This window comes from Gymnogyps californianus, chromosome 1, assembly GCF_018139145.2.
Source record: "Gymnogyps californianus isolate 813 chromosome 1, ASM1813914v2, whole genome shotgun sequence".
In the NCBI taxonomy this organism is placed as follows: Eukaryota; Metazoa; Chordata; class Aves; order Accipitriformes; family Cathartidae; genus Gymnogyps; species Gymnogyps californianus.
This window is the reverse complement of record NC_059471.1, coordinates 144835817-144854880: the sequence shown is the minus strand read 5'-3', so window position 1 is coordinate 144854880 and position 19064 is coordinate 144835817. Positions and strand designations below refer to the sequence as shown.

The following is a 19064-nucleotide window of genomic DNA, read 5'->3' as shown; positions in this document are numbered from 1 at the left end:
TATGAAATTAAATTATATTTGGGCAGCTGTAACCTTTTAAAACGATCAGATTCCAGTTAATGTATTTCTTCCTGTTCCGAGTGCTGCCATAGTGTTTGATGGTGGGAAGCAGTCCAAAGGGCATTGGGAGATAATAAATTCACTGGAAATTTCACCCTGAGGCGAGCCTCGATACACCAAGGCTTCCATTTAGCGGGACTGACCTAAAAATCTTGTCACATCCAAAGGTCACTTAGGTTGGGGTTGGTGTGTCCCATCTATCTTTCCCTGGTGCAAAGAATGACAGCTGAGCTCATAAACAGCCATCGGAATATGGAAGACAAGCAGGGGGGAGAGGGAGGAGAGGGAAGAAGGATAATACCGCTGACAACTTCTTAGATTTCCTCTAGGCCAATGAGAACAGATACCATCTTTGGGGTTGCTTGTTTCTGCTACTGCAGAAATGGCAATTCAATTTAAAGAGGTTACAGTTAACTGTGGAAGTCTAAAACAAGCGATTCCCCCCATGTCTGCAAATGCCATGTAATCCTGCTAGTACGCATTATACTGTCCCTGAACATTTCATACTTGTTACCAGTCTTGTTAGTCAAAACAATTTACAGTTTATACAATGCTTCACTTTTCACGGAGGGTCAAAAGTCTAAAAAGCTGTCAGTGATGACATGGATAGGTGTCATCTAGAAGAACAATGATTCTAAGGCAAACAATTTGGACAATGACACTAATTATAAACAATACTGGAAGGTAAGATATTTTCAATCTTATGAGAAGATCTGTGATGTATGTCCTCTAGGACGTTACTTATCCTAAGCTCATTAAAATCGGTATAATCCTCCTACACAGTATTTGAAGCAAAAGGCCTTTCAGGATAACTGTTGTCTTCCAGTCATAGTTCTTACTTCTGCAATGGGAAGGTCCAGTGGATCCTTCCTGTGCTTGCAGTATATCAAATATTGGAGACATGGCTCAGAGTTGCATAATAGAAGTATATTTGAAGGACAAAGATCTGACTTATCGTAATTGGTCTTACTTAATTGGGGATGAGCCGTGCAGCATATGTCTGTTGTATCCTAATGGTGTGAATCTCCTTCTCAAAATTCCCTAAGAGGAGGATGAGAGAGGCTGTCTGCCAGTCACCGCTGGGATGCAGGCGGCAAAGATTCCCTCTTCTACATCCTATCTTGGTTGGAAAAAGAAACTGTAGTTGGTGGTCAGTGTCCTTCTGAAATGTGGTAACACCCCACTGTTGGAAGAAAGATACCATGTATGGTGTAAGCATTGGTCTGATTCTTTTTGGAACATTAAATTGAAGATAAAATTTTAAAAGAAATTATTATATAAAATCAGTGTAACCTTGGAAATATGAGAAAAAAATCAGAATGAAACACCCATGTTCCAAAATTTGCAAGATATTAAATAAGTTAGGTATTTAACTCCTCCTGGGAATTTGCTGACATCTCTCCATGAATTTTAGTAAATCAGATCCTTCTGAAGAGGATTGTAAATTGTATGTTCCTTTGCTTGTTAAAACTAAATGGAGTATAACTGTTATTTTCAGAAGTATTTCACACATTCTTACAAACATACTATATTTGAGGCAAACACAGTAAAGAAGGGCAAGATTGGCCAGCTGTCAGTGTTTGTCTTCATCTTCCTTGGGTTCACACTCTACTTTATGTTAACATAGATGTTCTCTACAGAAATCCAGAGTAATTTGCAGGCAACTTTGGGGGAGCTATATGCCCTTTCCTACATGTGCTGTGCTGCAAAGGTAGCTGTATGCCTTGCCAGTTGTACAGCTTTGAGGAAGACAAAGTCACTTTCCATCTTACTTGTGTAGCAAGAAAAAAGGAAATGTGTATTTTTTGTGAACTTCAGAGAGGACAGATATATTTCACTTTAAAATTCAGCTGCTAACACAAAATTTAAAAAATGACATAGACATGCTGAGCAAGACTAGCTAGTTTTTTCCTGGTTTGTGCTCAGGATGGTGGGATGAGAATCATCTTTAGCCATGGATGCCTAACATGTATAATTCATCTGGCCTAAAGTTGCAGATTCCATTCCAGTTTTTATAAAGGGAGCTGAGGGCGATTAGCTCAGACCTGGTCAGGTGGATTCCCCACTTACACCCACTTCTTGTCACTTTTCTACTGTGATTCAGTTTCTTTTTTCATTTGCCCAGGCAATTCCAGTTAGTAAGCAAGTAACAGTGGACAATAAAGTCAGCATATTTCTGTGATTGCTGGTGGGAGATGGAGCCTCAAGGCCAACTGACTTTGTATTTCTGTAGTGGTTGGAGTTTGTGAAAGACACTGAGCTGGAGTCAGTGCAGATAACTTTTTAACTGCCAAATATGTGTAGCTGCCCTGTGTCAGCTGAGTTTTCCGGCCTTGGGAAAAGGCAATATCCTGTTGTGCTGGTCAGTGCATTGCTTCCCTACGTTTTCATGGCCATATTGATTCCATTTCATGCCAGATGACTTTGGACAATCGACAGTGATCCTAAAGTATGTAATGTTGTTAAATACGTGATGGAAAGATAGATGGTGAGACTAAGAATTGTATTTAATGCCTGCGATAATGGGAAGTGCTTTTATGTTACCTTAGATGCTCCTTTTATTGTAGTGAATATGATCACTTTGACCAAAAGCCTGTATTATGCCATGATATTAACTGGAGAAGTTGAGAGATATTTTACAGTTGCTGACTTTGGCAAAAACAAGATGTGTCCCTGCGTAATGGAGGACTGTACTGTCTCTTGCCTTATTCATGCTTCCCACGCTGGAGTCACAAACATTGGGTAATGGTAATACTTGTCATGGAAAAATTTAATTGGCAGAAATGTTTAATATATTAGCGATAGATGGGAGGGCTCACAAGAGACCTTCCCTATTCTGGATTGAAATGTGACATGTAATTAGCGATAAAGGCAGGCACTGTGTGGAGTAGATCGTTGCTGTACGGAGGGAAGTGAGGAGGATGCCTGCTTGGCATTCCCAGTCTTTCCTGAAATGGAGATATATTTACCAGTTGCTAACTGAAGAAGCAGTGAGTACTGTTGACCCTCCCACTGTAATGAACAGCCAGTCTTGGAGCAGCATAAAAAGGGTCAATCAAATAGGTCGTACATCATACGATGAGGCAGATGTTAGAACATATTGTAATGGATTGCTGTGCGGTATGTGAAGATGGCTTGTGGAGTACAGGGATGGGGGAGAGAAGCTATCAGCAGCGTTTTCTGTCATGGTCACTGTAAATACCCAAATTTTTGAGGAAAACTTCTGAACGCAGGAAATCAAAGCGTTAGCATTCCTCCTATGTTAGACTTGTGGGTAGAATGACGGAGGTAGAAAAGGAATAGAAGCATGAGTCCCTCCGTAATACTCCATGTAATATGAATATGTCTAGGTATTATCTGTGCTCTGCCAAAGTCAGTGTTAGCCTTGGAACCTGTCAGTATTTTACCTGAAAAAAATTACAGAGCTTCAGACTATATTAAACACAGAACTGTTAAAATAGTTTCTATTTTAGCAGCGCCCCTAATTCACACCCACTCAAACACCTCCTTGCTCATTAACCCCATCATCAGACCCAAGTAACTCAAGTGAAATGAGACAGCATTAGGAATGAGGTAATGAACAAAGATTTCTGGATAATGTTATTACTTCACGATACCAGCTCTTGTTAGTGTGACTACAGTTAAGAGCTTCTCGGTATTTCCATTGCAAACTCTTTGGTACTCCCACCCCTTCTGCTTTACAGACAACTACTCAGCCAGAAGCAATTTAAAATTTGATTTTACATCAATTTTGGCTGTTGTTTTGAATTGAAAGGAGTTTAGTGTTTTGGTACTGCTTTCTAAAACATAAAAATTGCTGGTTTTTTCACTCGTAATCCAAATTTCCAGATGAGCAATTTAAAATACGGATTAGCTCTTTTTATAACCCAGCCACATTATTAACAATTGAAAAATGTCTCCTAAGCATGCACAGTAATTTCAGTATTTAATGTTTTTGGACAAGCAGATCCACCTTTATGTTATAAAGAATTCCATACTAAAAATTGGTGTGAAGGGGACAGTTTTCAAAAAGCACTGTTTTTACTCAGGAGTCTACAGTTTTTATGTCTTTTTTAAAAAATTTACTCAGTGCCTCAAAAAAATTGTGAAAATCAGCTTCAATAAATAGTCATGGATGGATCAGATGTACTAATGGATTATAGAGCTTGTTACTAGTTAAGTAGTGTTAATATAGTGCACGTCACTGGTTGTAGAATATGTGGCTATGTAGAATCCTTTAAGAGATGAGTTAGAGGTTACAGCCCTGTTACCAATGAATGGCATCCTTTTTGCCTGAAAAACAGGAGTTGAGAGAGATGTATTTCTGCATTCACCCCATCTAGACTTAAGAGCAAAATGCTGTAGAGTTAAAGGAGAGAGAGGACACTTTCATAGGGTAGCCCAGGTAAGCTGGAAGAGTCTGGGACTTAACAGCTTTCGTCAGGATGGAAGGGTGGCAGTGGGGAAATGTGGAGAAGGTTGCATTTCGCTTGGTCAGCTTGATACTAAGAAGTAGAAAGCTCACACTTGATACGGGAACATTGAGGCTCCAGCAGCTCTGTGTTATCCATATGGATGGTAAAACTAGAAGCAGCCATCATATTCCTCTTAGCTGAATGTAAAGTTCCAAAGTTCATTGTATAAGCTCTTTTTGTGCTTGGGTGATGCATAGCATGTGAGGAACATAAAAGTTAAAGATGTAATTCCCTTTGACCTTCAGTCATGTTATTGTGCCTACAACTTCTTAAACCTCAAGTACAGCGTGTGCCAAAAGAGGCATATTGGCATGAGTTTCAGGCTAGATTTAAGGCTTTTCATGCGTGGGCTGAAGTCCGATCATGCAGTGTCATTGGACCTTAGTGTTTGCGGTTTCATTGCAGCAAGAGTCAGAAACTGAATCCTGAGGGATTTCGGATGTTTTCAGAGACTACTTTGGGGGGAACAAAGTTTCTAAGAATTAAGAATTAAACTTCCGTACGTGTCCTAATGGAATATGCAAAGTGTCACTCTTCCCATTACATCAGTGTAAGCATGGAAATAATGAGATGAACCAGAAAACAGCTTCTTATGTTATTTCCTGAGAAGTTTGCCAAAGCTTCACAGAGGTTTCAGGCTCTGGAGTTTTATGGGCTCCATTGGAGGGGGAGTTTTACAGACCACACCCATTTTATCGTAAAATCAAAGAATAAAAAGATTAAACAGCTATTGAGTTGTTTCTACTACTTCATTTTGTTAAAGGGAGACTTTTATATAATGAAGCAAACAATGAAATTAATTGAGTGCTTTTCTACTCTCTGAGCTCTCCTCAGCAATTTTGTTAACAAATAATGGCGCTCTTCTCCACATACTCTAACATCTCCTCTTTGTCATCTGTCATCTCCTAACCTCAAGCATCCCAGTTCAACAAACATGCATTTGTTTTTTTAAGCATCTAAGTTATCCAGCTTATAGCAATGGGGCTAGTTTGAAGTTAGGCACTTCTGTGAGTTTAAAGTGGATAGGACTCACTGTTGAGAACATTAGGAGGAGTCTGACCAGAGCAAAACTCAGCTGGTTTCTGGTTTGGAACACAAATCAGATTTGCTCTGATTCAGTGAGGCTCAAAATGTTCTAGATCAGAGTTGGGCCAATTTCAATGTCCTTGGTTGGAATTACAGTTTCCCTACAGGTCTAGTAATTTTGATCGACCTTTTCTGCAAGCTTTGTCTTTAGTAGTACCTAGAACACAAACATTCTGTTTTAGAAGAAGAGAGGATTCCATGTGGGTTAAAGCCAAAGGAAAAGTACATGTGAGCTGGAGCTTTCCAGAGTTCTTGTCTTGTATTCTGCTCTTACGGAAAGGGATCACAGTGTGCTGCTGGGAAGGAGAACTAGTGCCCTGTGTTGATACTGTGACTTCACAACAGGATCCCATAGGATGAGGTAGGACTTGTTAGCTTTCTGGAGGAATTGGGTAATGAGTGTGTATGGCAATCAACATGAACAAAAATTACATCAGAGGTAAATGGATTGCTGTTGAACTCTGATAGAACTTATTTGAAAGTTTTCTGCAGTACAGAAACCCTTAAACTAGAAAGCTAGCACTGCAGGACTGACATTCTTTTCCCCCAAAATAATAACCTTGCTCTACTTTCTGCACCTCCAAAAATAAAATAAAATAACAGCTGCAGCTGAATAAAGATGCCATGTCACATCCTATTAGTGCTTCCTACTAAGGAAAAAGGGAAGGGGAAAAAAATCTCTTCACAACTGTTCTAGGAATCAATTTGTTTTAGGTTAGCTCTCGGAATAAGTACGTTTTCTTCTGCAGCTCGGATGGTCTATCCATCACTGGTCCCTCCCTTTCAGTATTCTTCCTCTACCCGTACTTCCTCCTTTATGTGTTCTTTTCAGGGAGGCTTGGCACAAGGGAAGCAGCTCAAATGCAGTCCTTAGTTCCCCTTTAAGGCACAAACGTCACATTCTTTCCTCTCTACCCGAACTGGAAGAGAGTAGCTGTGGCTCTCTGAGCCTGTGAAAGTGAGCTCTGTTGAAAGTTGCTTACGATGAACTAAGAGTTTGTCACTCTCTGTCTCCTGCGCCTTTATCCAGACCCTTTGACCACATAATACAACTCAGTTCAAAGAGCAAATTAAGCTTTTGAATGAGCTGAGTAGATGTCACTGAGCTCCTGTACACGTCAGGTAACTGAGGAACAATGTTAATTTATACTTCCAAGGACAACAGATACAATTGCATGGTACTCCAGGTTCAGAAATATTTTTAATATCAAGAGGGAAACAGACTAGAAGGAATTTGTTTCTCATTTCACTGTTTGATATCATAATTAACAAATGAAGATATAACCGTGGGGGAGCTTTAGGAAATATACTGGGAAAAATATCGAAGTGAAATTTTTTCAACTTATTTTGTTGTTTAATTTATTTCTTGTCCCCTCCCACACACTATAATTTAGTAATATGACACTGTTGCTTCTGGTAGGTGATTATTATCCTTCTGCTACCTTTAAGGAGGGACATCAGTATTTTAGGACTCTCTTCTTGTCACAACTTGTCACAAAAGAGTTTCTAGAGCAGGCTGAGTGCTGTGGTCCACATGTGCTGCAAAATACCTATTTCATTACTTTATTCCTGAAGAAGAGGATGGACAAGTCACCGAGGAATCTTACAATCACCAAGATATAAGAACCTGATACCATATCAGCATTCAAGTGAGCAAATCCGTGTTCTCAAAATAAGAAAAGCAGTTGACTTTAATCTTTCTACTATGAGCTCCGCATTTAACTTCAGGAGAAACAGAGTATTCAGATTTGAAGTAATTAATTCAGTATCAGTCCTAAAGCAGGCACAGAGTTTTCCTGACTTAATTCCCTGTTGAATACAACAACTTAAAACGCAAACAGAAAATCTATAAATAAAAACTGGAGAAAGAGTCGCTTAAGGAGATGTGTATAAAATAGTGAAATGCCTTAATTATAGTTCAGCAATATGAAATATATCGAACCTTATTTACAGTAATTCTGCTGGCAGTGTTTGCTTATTAACTACTCTAGTCACTTAATGGATAACAATGAATGATTATATACAGTACCAGTCAAGTAAAGCAATGTAATATGAAATAAGTATTTTGTCAAATGGCCACTCATAGAATTTTGTTCTCTCAAATGGGAAATTACACTTACTGGAGTCAGGTGCTCTGAGCTAGTTGCCAGAAATCTGGATATATCAAAAAATAAGCTCTTGGGAAACATACTTGTGGTAAACAAATAGGCAGTAGTGAGATTTTTCTTACAAGAGTATAATGTCTGTGCCACTTTACTGACTTCAAGCTTCTAATTTGGAAAAGCTGTACTGGGACAGAAGTCTCCATGTGGAACCTTCATACAGAGACTTCATCTTCATTACAGAATAGTCAGTGATAAAGGGAATGCAGTTTACAAAACAAATGCACCTTCTTCTTAATTTACAGATCCCTGTTGTTTGTTGGTCTTCCACATTACCACTGTCCATCTTACTGTATACTCCTTAAGGAGTATGCTGTCCAAAGTATGTCCTTACTTTAAAGAAATTTTTATCTTTTTTTCTAACAAAAGAAGTTCTGTTGGCATAAAAATAAATAATAGTAATGGCAGCCATAATACATTATATTCTGGTGCTGTACAACAAACTATAGGAATAAATTGTTGCCAGATTATATATATTTTTTTTTTAAATATGTACAATATTAATTACTTTCCTTGAAGGGGACACTGTTCATCTGCAACATTTCATCCAACAAGCTTTTCCAGAAGACATTATCAAGTTTCCTCTCCAATATGCATTCCATATAGTCACTCTATTTCAATTACTGTCATATGGTGTGAACATGGTATGTATGAATATGTAGGCCACTTGGGCAGTTTTCCAGTTAAAAACTCTTCATTTGTAAAGAGCAGGCAATCTTAAACACACAGTTTACAATGATATTTTATCACAGAAACTAACAGATCTTATTAGCCTCTGATAGGAAGTGTCTATTGATAAGTTCCTACAGTTACATCCTGTTAGAAGGATTGTCATCTTGTTAAGGCATGGGACAAAGGAGCCGTGAGGTCTAGGCTCTAATCAGGAGTTTCCTACAGTCTTCCTGTGTCACCAGGAACAATCAGTTGATGTCACGGGGGCTGATTCTCACCTTGCTAATATTTGAATAGCATTTATCCATTGGCAGAAGTAAAGACTGCTTTTCAATAAAAACTGAATTTCTTAACATTTGTAGAGTATTATGGTTAGTGTCTTTCCCATAGAAGCTACTATAAATACTAATATAGTTGTACTTCAGCTAAAATGATTGTCCTAGCCATTGAAATTACAGTAGTTGCTAACAAAACTCAGAGCTACCATAAATTGTACCTACATTTTTTACTTTATCCACTGTTTTACGAGCAAAGCAAGCATTGTTTTGAATGTACTGCAGTGATGATAGAAGTCTTTATTACTTTAAATGCAGACTTAAAGCTCATTCAGTTTTTCAGTGACCTGGACTCCAGCCTTGTTTCTGGATGCCAAGGATCCCCAGTTGGTCATACCATGGAAGTTCCAAAAGAGAAAAGAACTAGTGCATTCAGCCTGGCACGGGCAAAGCAGTCCTGTTGACTACAGTGGGATTATTCTCAGGAATAAGGGCTGTGGGCCTGGAACCCTAGAGATCAGCTACCAGAATCATATTTTATGGAGACTTGTGGTTACTGATTCTAAAAGTGATGTTTTTCTAGTATGAGAGAGATGGTGGTTACAAGGCTGTGCTTGTAACTTGCGTGCAAGAAGTGTATAAGTGAAGCCTTGTTCTGTTTGTGAATGCTTTACAGTTTTTCTAATGAGAACTTGTTTTTCTTAATGTTTCTTTCTAAGTCTCAGGTTTTTTAAGGCTAGAGAGACTATTAGATTGTCTAGTCTGACAAAACAAGATGTAAAATATTATTGGGCATAATAAACTCTTTGTTTAAAGTTCATCTTCCAGAAACACATCTGATCTTGACTGAAACACCAAGAGTCAAAATCCACCATTTCTCTAGGCAGTTCCTCCAAGTGTTACCAATGCTCTCTGATTAAAAGCAGCATATTACTTATCTATTAATTTGCTCAGTCTTAACTTTCAAATATTTATTATTGTTCCTTGATTCATGATTTACTTACCTGTCTTCCTCCCTTAGGCTAAATACAGAGCAAAGCTAGGATGGGAGTTTTCAAAGGAAGTTAGCTGGTTTCTGTGGCCACGGGAAAGAACAGTGTAGCTTTTCAGCATTTAGTGTATCTTCTCTAGTCTCTGTGTGGTCCACAATTTTGGGGCGAATTCATCAGCTTGCTATTTTTTACTTGGTGAATAAAGGAAACACTAGTTCAGGCAAGGTCCCCTGCCAGAACGAGTCTCTGTGGGACATATGCATACCTCAGCACTGGGAGCCAGGGCAATTTCTTTTAGGAAATGGGTGTGATAAAGACATACAGTAGGTGGAACAGTAATAATTATCCAACTCTGTTCAGAATTCTAAAGAACAAAATAAAATAAAATAAAAATAAACCGAAATACTCTAAGTGCATCTCAGGATCTCAAGCTATATTGTTCTTATCTGAAATTAGCCCAAAGTGAAAGCTAGCAAACTCAAGCACTGAAGCCAAGTTAAATTCACCTTGCAATGGGTTCTTTGGGCAAGGTTTTAAAGGAGCTTATTGAATTTGTGTTCACATATTATCTTTGTTTTCTGAAAATCTCCCAGTTGGTGCAAACAAATGGCACTTTAAAAGCCTTTGCTGAAGTTTTGAATGTACAAATTAGTGTGTCCCTTTGAAATGTTTGACTAACAGTCTTTGAGGGAAACTCAGACACAGAAAAGATAAAAATCTGGCATTTGTACCTTTCAGATATGTAATGAAGAGCTAAATGAAGAATTTTTTTCATAGAAGATCTAGAAAGCATTGCTACCAATCACTAATGAGTGCAGCTTTAATTCTAATTTCTATAGTTAACTTTTTATCTATGTTGCCACTACCTTTAAAAACCTATCTTACAGTAGGATGTATATCAAATGTTTAAGTGAATTCCTTTTCTTTCTAATTCCTTCTGTCCTTTTTTTTAAATAAAAACCCCACCTGAACAGATCCAAAATTAATTCTTTCTGCTGTAATCGAACACTTTGCATGCCTTATATAAGCATAAAATTTGAGGTAAAGAAAATGAAATTCATGTATTCTGAATAAGAGAATCTCAATTTATACTGTTTTTCCCCCAGATTATGCAAAAATCAAAGAACAGGGCCATTCATGTGTATATTTTTAATGATGGGTCTCAGAATGACAAAGAAATTGAAGTATTGGATCAGTCAACAGTTCAAACATTTAAGCACAGTGGTTTGTAAATTCATCACTGTGGTAACTTCACTGAAAAACTAGTTTATATCAGAAACAAATTTATTGCAATAACTGATTTGGTTTCCAGTACCACCTGTTTCTGTCTCTCTGTGTTTTTTTTAATAACAGCTCTTAATCTCTACTGCTCACTAATAAAAATATTTTAATAAGAGATAATACTGTAATCCAAATGCCTATAGGTGCTTGAATCAACTATCTCTGCCTATGTAATTGCTAACACTTTGTTCAACCCTTTTTAAAATTGCTATTAAATCTCATTCTCATTTTCTGTATTAATAGAACAAGAATTCATTTTTAGTGTACCCTCAAAGCAGTAATGAGCATTGTTAACATGTAACAACAATGCCCAGGGGGAGAGTTTTCAAAGCTGGTCTAACCTTAAGGCTTTGCTATTGATGTACTACAGAGTCATCAAGCCAAGAGCTGTTAGAGCTAGTCCATTTGGAGAGTTCAGCTGAATATTTCTGCTTAATATATTGGAAGAATTATAAATGGTTTAGGTGGTGACCTAGGGAGAAGGGGGAATTTTTGTTTAATAGCTTAAGGACAGAGGAGCAACATTAAAAAAATAACTATGCATCCTGCTCATTTTAAAGTGTATCACATTGTGCTTTTGTTCTGATGATTTTGCTTCCATACAGGTTTTTGTAAGAGGTTAATGAGAAAACATTAACAAGGCATGCAATATTGCACATGGGCAGGGGAGCTGAAACGTAGTTACTTAGTTATAAACAAACAATAGATGTTACTTTTTAATTGCTTTTTCAGAAGCCCAGTTCTGCCTTCTTGAAGAAGTATTATCTATCTTATTAAATTCAGAATATTATCCTTATTTTATTTATTATGTATAGCAAAAATAAACTTGTCTAAAGCCGTAGTGCTTCACTGATTTCAACTGAATGCCTTGGTCACAATAAACCAGTCAAGACCCTATAGATTGAAAATCCTGTATGAGTTGTAGTGCAGCAAAATGACGTCCTTGAGTGCTAGGATTTGAGATTGAGCCTTTAGGTTAGCTGAAGGTAGCGGAAGTGGCTTCAGGAGTCTCTGTTTGGGGTACAAATTAAGAGGCTCAAGAACAGTGTATTACAACAGTGATACACAATAACATCATTTTCTACCCTTTTTGAGGTCTTGGTTTCATTACTGTGAAAAGTATAAGGGTGCATTTTAGATGATGGTTCAATGTTTCAACAGAGACTAATTCATACACTGTTCCAAAATCTGAACCTCTGTTGGAGAAGCAGGGGTAGAAATGTTCTTTTGTTGGAGTTCAGTTTGTCTGCGAAATGAATGCATGAATTGTTGTCATTTAGCCATCTTGATTCACAGCACTTGGTCACACCATTCTCCTTTCCTTGGGTATAAGCTAAAGGTCATCATGTCCTAAAACAACTAAATATGAACAGACAAGTTCAATAATGTCAAGGCTCAAAAATATTGACAGTCTAAGAAATGTGCTACGTGTTGTATATTTCTGTCCATTTTTTGAAATGGGGGGGAATATAGGAGCAATCTTACTGGTTAAATAGGATTCAGACCCTTGCAATTTCATAAGCTACACGTTTTTCACTTTAGAGCTGGGCCTGATGTTGCTTTTCAGTAGAGTAGTTGGTTTGTGTTGCACGAAGGGACTTTTTAAGAGGGTACTCTAACAAGGGACCTCTTATAAGATTTTATTTAATGTTTGTTTTTAATTCTCAAAATTAATTAAATAGAGGTGAGACGTTGAATCTGATAACAGGAGGATAGAAGTTTGTACAAAGCATGAATGAAGGCTTTATAGGTTTTCTTCCACCCCTCCTTCCAGATTACTCCACACTATACTGTGTGCTTCACTCTCTTGAGGTATATCTGTCCCTGAACTGAGAATAAGACATGCATTTGAAATTCCATATATTCCATTTATCACCTAAAAATATGGCTTTCTCCTGGGCTGTTGCATAGGGAAATTTATTCCCCATGCTTATTTAGTCATCGTCTGCTTTGCATGCATTGTGAAAAAGGTGGTTGATGACATACTGTAAGGAGGAACCATGGCTTCCAACACATTTCTCGGTGACCACTGAACAGGTATAAGATGGTACAGATTCTTGGACACCATGTTGTGCTTGTATTTCATACAGTTTAGTTCTTGTGGTTCACTCTTTGGACCTCAACAGAAGTTTGAGAGCTATGTTTGAGGTAGAGATTTCCCTCTCTTTTCAGGGTAAGGATTCTGTTTGAAAAGTCTTCCCCAAAGGCTCACAGAAATTTCTGGGAGGCTCAGTCCTCAACAGGCTGGTCCCTGTATGGCCTGTCAATGATCTCCAGTTGGTTCAGGACTGCTAAGTGTCCAAACTGACTATGTTATTTTCACCTGTACTTGTGGACTAGACATATTCTCTGATATCTAATCTGTAGATTAGCAGCAAGTTCGAACCTTTCCAGCTCAATGGCCGTTTGACTTTCTTTTGTCTTTTTCCCATAGTTGCCTCAATTTGTTTTGTCATTTTTTTCAATAGGGAGCAGAAGAAAAGGAAAAGCTTTCCCTAGATCTGCTCTGTCATCACCAGAGTCCGATTATGTTTGAGCTGTTCCCTAGTCATGTATCCTATTTCTTAAACAACTGTTGCCCTTCTGATATATTAATTCATACATAAAGCTGGCTTGGTTTTCCTTGAACTGCCTGCTACAGTTCTCTGGTTCACACAGACCCTTGTTCCTTTCTCCCTGCTGGATTTAGTCTTCCTTTGAAAGAATGAATGGATATGAACTTCAACTGATAAATACATGCATTTGAACCTGTGACTGATTTGTGGCTGGATTGTTTTTCATTACTTTTATCTGTAGTTGATTTGCATCTATTTGGCTCAGACTTGCTGGGGGTAACACATAGAATAAATGAATAAATAAATTTGAGGAAGAGGCAAGGAGAGAACAGATGAATGAATGGATGATAGGAAAAGAGAGGGAGACTAAACAGGAAGGGATGGATAAATGGTGATTAAGAAGTACAGAAAAATAAGGAACAAGCAGTGATCAAAGTAGAGAAAAGAAATAAAAAGGATTCAAAACTGAAAAGAATAGAAAGTCTGAAAAGAATAGAAAGAGTGAAAAAGAAATAAGTAAGAACTTGGTGTCTGATTAAACCTAGCAGAGCAGAAATGGGTTACTTTTAAGTATGTGAAAGGGCTAGGATTGTGCACCAGCGAAGGGAAGAGTTTGTACAGGGAACCACAGGACAATGTCCAGGGTTGTCCGAGACTCAAAGCAGTAAATCTTGCCCATTTGATCAAGTTAAGTGTTTGCTACAGGGCTTATGTACTCTGAACTCACATTAGCAGTGTCTCTCTACCTTTTGCACAGCTCCATGTGGAATATTCCTGTAATGAATCCTCATTTTCCTCTTTCAAACTTGCTGGTTTGGGTTAGCGTTTCTTTGTGCCCTCCAATCTGACCTTTGTTCTTTTACCAGCATATACAATTAACTAAAAAACAACAGCAGAACAACTAAGCATCACTAACAAGACTTCTTAGACTAGTCATATTGAAGCCCCCTTGTTTTCTCACATCCATTTCCATGTTCCTGCATGTTATACCTTGTCATGTTGCATCTCAGAAGCTCTGTTAGCACCTGCAGGCAGAGAGCACCATTGTTCAGTGTTACACATTACACATGTACTGCACAGCACAAATAATACATAGCATGAGTCTTTGAAACTGATACTGTGACCGAGGAGGGAAAGCCTTTGTTACTACATTACCTGCTCTCTCAGACATCTGACTTCTATTTGGCTTCACCTGAATTCCTCTCTATTCACAAAGCGGCAACAATTGCTGCTTCTCCTGCCCGCCATGTTTATTTTCTCCACTTTTTATTTGCAGGTCAGGGGAGCTTCCAGGCACTGCCAGTTTGCCTGTTTTCTCTCTGCGTTTGACCTCTGTCCATTAAACTCTTACTGTAGTGCATAACTTTAAACAGATGACTGTGATTCTAAGTATTCATATGCTAATAATCAAATATGTGTTTAAAGTGCCTTACTGGTTTAGTTTTGAAGAGAAAAACATTCCCACTGTGTATCTGCTTTGCATCTAGCACAGAAAGGGTTCTTAGTCTTAATTGGAGCTTCTAGTTGCTAACAGACAGTACATTACCATCGATACATATATATTTATATTGACTGTAGTGGTTCCCCAGAACACAACTGAGAGTGGACTCTCACAGTAAGTGCTAAACAAAATTTTGACATTCCCTGTCCCAAATGCCTTACAGCCTCTGCAAAAGGGGCAAACATAGCAAGGAAGATAAAGAAATGTGAAATGGTAGCACAGAGACCATCATATCAAACGTCATGTGAATTTCACAGGGGTCGATGCATATTATTGGTGGAGATGCTGTTATGCCTGAGTCATCTCAGGAAAGGAAGGATTGCCCAGTGGCTCAGGCAAACCATGAAGATTAGCTTTTGTTCCTTGTTTTGAACCCCTGGACACACAGGGAAGCTGGGACATTTCTCATGGTGACAGCTGTCATTCGTCCCCTGAGGAACGAGTCACAAAAGTTGAGATGACAATTCTTGTCTTGAAATATACCAGTGTGCTAAATAAAAAATACCCATCAGAAGGAAAATATATCATCTGCAGTAGGAGAAGTTTTGGGAAAATTACTTATTTATTGATGATGTCTGTCCTCTCCCCCCCCCCCCCCCCCGCCCCTTCCCCATTTTTTGTTTGTTTTTACAGCAGTTGTATGCTGCCCAACTTGCTGCTATGCAAGTGTCTCCAGGAGGCAAGATACCTGGCATACCCCAGGGTAACCTTGGTGCTGCTGTATCGCCTACCAGCATCCACACAGACAAGAGCACAAACAGCCCTCCACCCAAAAGCAAGGTACTGTACCAGGCCCTGCAGCATTGCGTTTCTGACAATGTGGGTACTTGCATGTGTTTTTTTTCTAAAGGGTATCTGCGTGCCTCTCAGTTGCAGGCAGCTTTGTTCTCAGGATATCTTCCTGAAATAGGAGGATATTCGTAGTGCCATTTTTCCAGTGGGAGGACCCCAGCACAGTAATACCAAACAACCATTCATACACGGTGTCGGTAACAGACACTACCTCAGCTGGGATCCCGTGGGTTCCCTTGCAGTGTCCTAGCTATCACACTGCTGTTTCTTCCATCTTCAGTAACAGGTAACAGGCTGAGGTGACCAGCTCCTATTCCAGCACACAACTGTTGTTCCCTTTCACAACGCTAAACCGGAGTCAGGTTAGCAGTGTGTCAATGAGAGATGGAAAGTGGTGGAGCACCTCATCTGTGGCCAGATCCTGTCCTGGGGTTCAGTGGGAGTTTGTGGAGGAACAAGTCTCCAAAGCAATGTCTGTTGTGTCATAGAACAGGGCTGGAATCTGTCCATCGAGTGATGGGCTCTGATGAATAATCTTGGTCATAGCTGGGCAATTAAGTCCGTACTCATTTAAAAGTTCAAGCTAGCAGCTTGTAGTCACATCTGTATAACGCTGCCAATGTGTGACTAGTTATACCTAGAAGAAGGACACAGAATATGTCCAGTGGAAGAAGATGAGCTCAGCGTATGCCACAGCTGAGCAAAAGTAATGGGTCAAAATTGAATGGCACATCTTAGGTATTGCAAAACAACTAGGAAGAATTTAGCTAAGAAATGCAGGGAAAAAGCAGTCCCATTTAGGTGACAGCAAGAGCTTGATAAAAATGTGTCCTTTCTTTTTGTTAGTGTCCTCTAGCATGCTGTCCATGTCCTTTATCATGTCAGAAAAGATTCCTTGAATTGACAGTAGTGTCTTGGTTTTACCCTAACAGTAGAACAGCACAGATTAAAAATAACCAGACAAATAAATAATACCATTGTCAGCTCAGTGAGATACATGTTCAAAGAATAAAATAGATGGTGTGGAACCAGTAGCTGTTGTGTTAATGAATCAAGCTCTGGGTCTATGTTTTCTTTCTTCTCTCCTCAGTGTAGACTTTCTGACTTCCCGAAGTTTATCCTTGGCTTGGCCTCTTCTTTTATATACTGTAGAGTAAGGAATCACAAAGCCATGCAGTGCTTGACGATAGTTTTGGGATTTTTTCCCCCCCCCCCCCCAAAAAGTCATGTCTATGGTTAACAAGAGATTTTTGTGCATTATACAAGGGTTTTTTTGTGTGTGGCTAGCGGCTTGCAAGATCCACTACACTTAAAATCCCGGTGTTGTTTTTGGATCTCATGTGCACAAGCAGAATGTCTGATGAGATCTAAGGGGACACAGTATTTATTTTGTGGCAATTGTGGAATTAGAAGGCCTGCCATATCTACCGGCAACATCAAGCATAACCATCTTACTGGCAGCTGTCAAGATCAGCTCTGTTCTCCCTTGTGTTTTACTGCTTTTTCATATTTGTAGGTGTTCCAGTGCCTTTGCCTTGCAGTTCTGCAGGACACAAACAAAATTTATTTGCAAATGGCAAAAAAAAAAAAAAAAAGTGGGCCAAAAGGAAAGGAAGGGGGCTCCAAAAGGCTGTAAAATTGTGCAGCGTGAGCCCTGTGATGCATGCTGTTTTCAATCTGCTGTGTGCCAGTTGGAGGCTCAGAGAGAGAGCGAGAGAAAGAGAAGGGATAATGCTGAGAAATGATAGAGTGGCTGTGACCTCCAAGCTCAGCCTGGAAATCCAAGACATTGATTTCACTTAGCATTCCTGCTGAGAAATCCGGCGGAGTTCAGTTGTAATAAAAGAACAAGATTCTGTTCTAATGGTAATGGCGTATGACAGACATATCACTTTGTCTGTCCTCAGCACCAGAGAGAGGAGAATTGGAGAAAGGTCACCTGACCTGCCTGTGGTGTTGTGCGAATGCTATACTGAGCTTTGAACTCCAGCCTGGAAGCACAATTATTTATAATACTAAATGATAAAGAAACCTTTATAGAGCCTACAGTAATTAGAATAAAGCTTATACAATAGTGCAGTGGCCTGGCTCAGAAGACATACTGGCAAATCCGTCACAGTGGCAGAAACTGAAGCTTATGTGTTGAAACTAAACACCTTCGTTTGTGTCTGTGTGGACCTTCCTTTGCTTTTTCAAAGCTTGTTTGTGTTCAACAGCTCCAAAAGTTTATTGTGTTTGCTAATTTTTTTTTTTATTTTATTTTAAATTTTTTAGCTGTTGTCAGGGAGTATCTGTCTGAGTTTCACAGCCATTTTTTAACATTTTTTTTGAATCCCCAGCAGCAGCTTGGTTCTTGAAGTTAGTTTGTGGTGGTCTTTCTCACTGTCACTGTACGTCAAACCTCCACAGATGAACAGTTAATGCCTTAGACAAGCTTTCAATAGATGCTGTTTGCTGAATCTCTATTTTCAGCCCACAGTTTACACTGGCGCAGCTTTGGTAATACGCTCAAGTGTTTGGAGACAAGGAGACAGCCTTACCTGAGAGTGTGTCAAGCTACTGGCAAACATCTAGGTCACTTCTGAAAAGCTGTGGTTTTTTCCCTCTTGTATAGTGTTAAAGTTAGTGTGCTGCTCTTTGCAAGGATTCTTCAAAGTCGGCCTCAGCAGCAGATGGAACAACCGTTGGCTCTAGAAATGCTGAGAAGCATCAGGGGGAGTTTGCCAAGGATCATCCTTTAAATCTAGTAAGACTTGAACACATCCCTGAAACTCCTCTAAGACCTTGGCAACTCCCATTTTGGCAAACCTTTTATCAGTGGCCCTCACCAGTGTTTGAACATTGTGCTGGGCAGACTACCCTGGCATCCTCTGTTGTCTCGCTCGCCTTTCAACAGACGTGACCTGGAATAGTCAAATTCACTTCCTAGGTTTCTGTACTGTAACTTTTAGGAAGCCATGAAGTAGAGATGCCATTATGCTGTGCTGCACACATTCTGTCAAGTTTTGGTTAGGAAACTGAGCTGGTGTCGTATATTCTTCCAAGAAGAAATCTGTGCCAGAAAAATTGATTTAAGAAACAGAGCTAGTGGAGCCTGTCCAAAAGAAAATGCGTGTGTCTTGCGGAAATGGATTTTAACACAGCTTCTTCTTGAGCAGTTTTAAAAACAGCCGGTATGCTAATCATACCATTCAAATTTACCAAGGCCTCCTC

At 39.1% G+C, this 19064-nt stretch overlaps 1 protein-coding gene across 6 annotated transcripts in view; it reads left to right on the top strand.

Moving 5' to 3' along the window:
• SOX5 (SRY-box transcription factor 5) overlaps window positions 1-19064 on the top strand; it is a 337014-nt gene that overhangs the window by 265286 nt on the left and 52664 nt on the right. For all 6 annotated transcript variants that reach the window (XM_050907886.1, XM_050907914.1, XM_050907904.1 and 3 more), the window contains exon 9: window positions 15693-15839. In XM_050907886.1, coding sequence (XP_050763843.1) covers window positions 15693-15839 — 147 coding nt within the window. The remainder of the gene's footprint in view (window positions 1-15692; window positions 15840-19064) is intronic.